This window comes from Empidonax traillii, unplaced genomic scaffold (genome assembly GCF_003031625.1).
Source record: "Empidonax traillii isolate 1590-97213 ecotype Southwest subspecies unplaced genomic scaffold, ASM303162v1 scaffold2235:size58444, whole genome shotgun sequence".
Classification (NCBI taxonomy): domain Eukaryota; kingdom Metazoa; phylum Chordata; class Aves; order Passeriformes; family Tyrannidae; genus Empidonax; species Empidonax traillii.
The window spans coordinates 45,364-51,259 of NW_020957428.1; the positions used below are offsets into that span (position 1 = coordinate 45,364).

Genomic DNA, 5,896 nt, shown 5'->3' on the forward strand with positions numbered 1-5,896 from the left:
AAAGAAATAATTAAAAAAACCCCAATCATTTCACCAGAAAGCAGTTTTCTTATAGTCTCACATTTAAAATCAGAGTTTTGCACAGCTCTGGCTGCGTTCAGAATAAAACGTGGGTGATCAAACCTCACAACCACTGCTGCTTCTCCTGGGATTTGCAGGGTTGCAGCCAGGTGAGCAAAGCCCAGGAACACAGAGCACAACTGCCCCTCCAGCAGGGGTTAAGATCCAGGGAAGCTCTTACCTCCACCACTGGGAGGGATCTCCCAAAGCTCACACACCCTTTGTTCTCCTGAGCTGTTACCAGTCAGATTCCATGGGAAAACATTTTTTGTGACTCATCTGAATTTGCATTTGTCTTAGTCAGACAACAGTGATTATACGGTGGAGCCCAGTTCTGGCATTCAAATTTTTGAGCAGCCACACTGGCCAGAGGAGCCTCCCCCTCCCTACCTGTCCCCAGGTCCCAAAGGCTGGAGCTTCACCTGCCCACCCCGAGGAGCTCCAGAGGGTGCAGAGAGCTCTCACGGCTCCTCCTCCACGGGCTCGCTTCAAACCACCTTGACATGCTGAATGCCAACAAAAATCACCAAAAAAAAAAATCAGATCTCAAGGATAATACACCGACAGGAAGTCACTTGGAGTAACATTTTCAGCATCAAAAATCCAGCAAACCTGCTGGTAGCACGAGCGGCAGCAGGGAAGGTACTAAAGCCATCAGCTACACCAACACGTGACCCAGCCAGGAGTATCCACAGAGCACGACCCAGAAGCCACAGCAATCCCCAAAAACAGACACCACAAAAATGCCTCTCGCACCAGAAAACTGCTGGAGTTCTCACAGCTCAGAATGGCTTGGGACAGACTAAGCCTGTCGTGATTTGGCCCCTTCCCACCTGCGAACAGCAAGGCAGCAGTGCAGGCCCAGCCCCTGCCCCCTCCGGGGAGCTGGCGATGACTACGGGATTTCTTGCAGAAATGCCACTGGAATATTTATAGTGCCTGAGACAGGGGCAGTGAAACCACTCACACAGGCACCTCAGCACATCCAAAAGCTTAAACTGCTGCTTTAGCAGGAGATGTTAGATTGAAGTGACTCAAAGCCAGAGCATGTCAAACTCCACGGACAGTAAATTATATCCCAACGGCCACCACGGATTAATCAAGGTGTAAAGATGAGATGTGATGTGAATAGAAGTTACTAATGTGAACCAGAAATGCTTTATTATTTTATATCTTCCCTTACACAGCAGCCAGGCCTCTGGTTTTAGGGAATTAAATCCCTCCTCCCCACTCATCCTTCACAGACATGGGCTGGTTTCAACATTCCTTGAGATCCCTCTTTTCCCTACAGACCAAAGACTGAACCTTCCAGCAGCTGAAGCAGCCTCAGGAGAGCTGGAGAGGGACTTTGGACGAGGGATGGAGGGACAAGACAAGGGGCTATGGCTTCCCACTGCCAGAGGGCAGGGCTAGGTGGGATATTGGGAAGGGATTCCTGGCTGTGAGGGTGGGCAGGCCCTGGCACAGGTTGGGCAGAGAAGCTGTGGCTGCCCCTGGATCCCTGGCAGTGTCCAAGGCCAGGTTGGAGCAACCTGGGATGCTGGAAGGTGTCCCAGCCCATGGCAAGGGTTGGAACTGGATGAGCTTTAAGGTCCCTTCCCACCCAAACCATTCCAGGAGTCCATGAGAAGTCCCTGCTGCAGCCACCACCAAAGCCTCCAGCACATGTTACCAGCTGGACTATCCCAGGTTCCTGGTGGAACACCGAGCCCTGGGTCAGAGCTGCCACACTGCCAGGCTGTTGGGTTTATCCAAACACAGGCAGAGGCTCAGCCAAGGGCTGGTCACCTCCAGTGTCACCCTCTGTGTACACAAGTGCTTTGGGAACGGCATTTCCTCCTTGCTGCAGGTCAAAGACTCCACTGGAGGTTTTCCCTCAAACTCCCCTCTTCCAGCTGCAAAACCAGCCCCAGTGGCTGCTCTGCTGGGATTTCCCACTGCAGGGACCACCAGGGAAAGCACCTTCCCAGGCTCCTGGATTGGCACAGCTGCAGTGGGGCAGAACCTGGGGCAGTCTGGACCAGCAGTTACCAGTGGGAATCTGGGATCGTGTTTTCAGCCAGATTATTCCATCGCTTTGTGTTAATGAGGAGAACAATGCAGTGGACAGGTATTTTATCCCAGGTTTTTCCTTCATGGATAGGCTGCTTTTTTCCAAGGTGCTACTGTGGAATCTCCCTTTCAACTGACACTGCCTGCACAGGACACTCCTCCCCAGGTTCCCCCATCAACTTCCCAAAAAAACATGGAAACAACACATTTAAGGCATCTTTGGGCACTTGAGCATCACACAGAAAATCTCTGTGTACCCCAAAACCTGCCAAATTCCACCACAAGGCCACAAGTCTGACACTCTGACACACCAAGGGATGTTCACAGACACCACCACCAGCCAGCCAGGCCAGAACCCAGGGAATAAAACACCTCTGCCTTCCAGTTTGTGCACTCTGGAAATAAACACCCACTGGTCAGAAGTGGCCTGACTGGTGGGAAACACTTCCGAAATCTGCACGTCCTAAACTCGGTGATCCTGCTCTTGAAGGCCCCAAACCCACAGTCAGACCAACCAACACTCATTACTAAAGCACTAATTACTCCAGGCTCACTAAGAGCACAGGGTCTGGGGAGCAGGAGCCTCCGCGTGCCCGCTGACTCCTCAGCTATGATGTCGCCTATTTTTAACCTCGGGAATCGAAATAAACCTTGGGAGCGGGATGGGAAGGCGAGGAACGCCATGTGATCCCAGCCAGGACCTGCCAAGCAGGGCTGGAATACAGCAGGGCAGCAAATCCCTGCGGCCCCCAGAGCCAAGGGAGCCCTGGGAAGGGGCAGCATTTACCTACTGTCACACACAAAATGAAGCAAAACCCCAAGCTGAGGCCTTAAAAGCTTTTAGGCAAGAACACTCTTGACACTTCATTGTCCCAAACATACCCTTTTCCCCACTTTAAATTACCCAAGGCTTGCTTAAGACAGTCTTTTGATGTGTTATAGTCCAAGCTGCAATTTTTGGGTGATGAGGAAGTCCCCAGGCGTGTACTTACACCCAGCACTGAGATTGACTCTGACACGCCACGTTCTCCTGCCCTCAGTGAGCAGCTGCACTGCCCATCGTTTCAGGGATTTACAGCGAGCACAAAAGCCAGATCCAATTCAAACCCCCCACCCAAAATAATTTTCTTTTTTATCCAGATGTGGGTAGATACGTGTTACACTACTGGGTGCTGCAAGGAGAGGAATTCTCCTGAATTTCCAGAGCCAGTCACCGAGAAGGTGACAAGCTGCTGACCTGAACTCTTCATCTGCAAGACAAGACGTTCAGGGAAGGCAAACAAAACGCTGGGACACACCTGGGAGGATGTCAGGTCCCAGGCCTGTCCCACAGCACAGATTACACGGGAAAAGGAGAGCCCAGGAGAAGACACATCCCTGCCCGCTGATGTCAGAGCAGCTCTACCTCGGTCAGGAGCTGCACGGCGAGGAAAAGGGCTGGAGCCAGCCCGGCCGAGGTGGTGGGGGGGGAAAGGACAGCTTTGTTGGGCGAGAAAACAGACCCCACCCACGAGCGCGATCGTTCCTGAGCCACATCACAGCAGTGGCGGTGCAAACGCAGGCCCGGGGCTCCCACCGCCCTCGGGGACGGGATTAGCGCTGATGGAAGGGGCCAGGTGGGCTCCGGCGGCTGGCACGGGGCGAGGGGGGACGAGCTGCCAAGGCCGAGGGACGGCGAGGGTCGCTCGGGGTCAGCCAGGGCGAGGGAAGGGAGGGGAGCAGGGACAGAACCCACCCTGCCCTGCAGCGGGGGCGAGGCGGCGTCGGGCGGCACCGGGCCCTGCCGGGGCTCCAGGGCCGGGAGGGGACACAGGAGGGGCTGCAAGGGACACAGGGGGGTCCTTGGGGGTGACACAAGAGCGCGGGGCCCCGATGGGACACAGGAACGGGGCTCGGGGGGGACGCCCGGGGTCCCTGTGGGCTGACACAACGGGGTCCTGGGGAGGGGGGACAGGAGCGGGGATTGGGGCGTACACGGAATTCCTGGGAACGACAGAGAAGGCCCCTGGCAGGGACACAGGAGCGGGACAGAAGGGGGACACAGGGGGTCCCTGGAGATGACATGAGGTGTGTGTGGGGGGACACACAGGAGCGGGTCTGTGGGGGACACAGCGGGCCCCTGAGAGGGACACTGGAGGTCCCTGGGGAGGGGGGGACACACAAGCATCGGGCGGGGAGGGGGGGGGGGGGGGGGAACCGGGGGGCTCTGCAGATCCCGGGGGGGGGGGGGAGGGGAGCGAAGGAACTGACCGATGGTGGAGATGAAGGTGGTGTTGAAGGCATCGTCGGAGAAGCGGAAGAGGACGCAGGTCTTGCCGACCCCCGAGTCCCCGATGAGCAGCAGCTTGAAGAGCAGGTCGTAGGTTTTCTTCGCCATGGGGGAGGGCGCGGCGGCCGCCGCCGCCCCTCCTCGCCGCCTCCTTCACCGGGCCCGGCCGCTCCCGAGGGCGGCGGCGACGGCGCAGAACGAGGAGGAGGAGGAGGAAGAGGACGAGGGCAGGAGGAGGAGGAGGAGGAGAAGGAGGAGGGGGCCCACAAAATGGCTTCCTGTGGTGGGGCGGCCTCGCGCGCTCCCCGCGCCCGCGGCTCCTCACGGGGCGGCGGCGGCGGCGGCGCCCGCCCTCATCCCCCCGCGGCGCTGGCGCTGGCGCTGTCGGCGCGGCGCGGCTCTGCCCCGATTGTCCCGGGTGTCCCTGCTCTGTCCCGGGTCTGTCCCGGGTCCCCGCCGGGCTCGCGACCGCTCCTCGCAGGCGCTGCCGAGGCTGCGCGCGCCGCCGGACCCCCCCCCCCCCCCCCCCCCCCCCCCCCCCCCCCCCCCGCCCGCCCCCAGCCCCGCGCACCGCGCAGGCCCGGCGGGGCCCGTGACGTCACCGCGCGGCCGCGGGGCTCGGCTGTGTGGGGGGGTGGTTTGGTGGTGTTTTTTTTTGTTTGTTTGTTTTTTTTCCCCTTTATTTGATTCCCGAGGGAGGGGACGGGGATGCAGCGGTGGGGGGAATGCCGTGGGGTTTAAGGTGCTGCGCTTCGGTGCGAGCAACCCTGCGATCGATCCAGGCCGGGGATGAACACACCGAGAGCGGCCCTGGGGAGAAGGACTTGGGGGAGCTGGTGGGGGACAGGCTGGACATGGCCCAACGTGGGCAGCAGGGCTGGGAGGATCCTGCCCCTCTGCCCCCTCAGCTGAGCCCCCCCTGCAGAGCTGCCCCCAGCCCTGGGGAACAGCAGCACAAGGACGTGGAGCTGCTGGAGACAGTCCAGAGGAGGCCCCGGAGATGCTGCCAGGGCTGGAGCCCCTCTGCTCTGGAGCCAGGCTGGGACAGCTGGGGAGGCTCACCTGGAGGAGAGAAGGATCCAGGGAGAGCTCAGAGCCCCTTGCAGAGCCTACAGAGAGAGTAACCAGACATTGGAATGGGCTGCCCAGGAAGGGGGTGGGTTCACCGTCCCTGGAGGTTTTTAAGATGAGACTGGATGTGACACTCAGTGCCATGTCTAGTAACCACGGCGGTTTTCGATCGAGGGTCAGATTTGATGATCTCGGAGATCTTTTCCAACTCGGTTGATTCTGTGATTCTGAAGGGGCTCCAGGAGAGCTGGAGAGGGACCGGGAACAAGGGCTGGAGAGACAGGACGCAGGGAATGGCTTCCCAGTGCCAGAGGGCAAGGACAGAGGGGATTTTGGGGAGGGATCCTGGGACATCCCGGTCCGGACCCCGCTCAGGTGGGACCGGCCCCGCAGAGCCCACCTCGCGGTGACGTCACCGCCGGCCGCGCGACCCTGCCGGCCCCG

At 59.1% G+C, this 5,896-nt stretch overlaps 1 protein-coding gene across 1 annotated transcript in view; it reads right to left on the reverse strand.

Moving 5' to 3' along the window:
* RAB10 (RAB10, member RAS oncogene family) overlaps positions 1-4,693 on the reverse strand; it is a 40,067-nt gene extending 35,374 nt beyond the window's left edge. Inside the window, exon 1 of the mRNA XM_027909583.1 lies at positions 4,363-4,693. Coding sequence (XP_027765384.1) covers positions 4,363-4,489 — 127 coding nt within the window. The 5' untranslated portion in view covers positions 4,490-4,693. The remainder of the gene's footprint in view (positions 1-4,362) is intronic.
* Between the last annotated feature and the right edge of the window lie 1,203 nt (positions 4,694-5,896).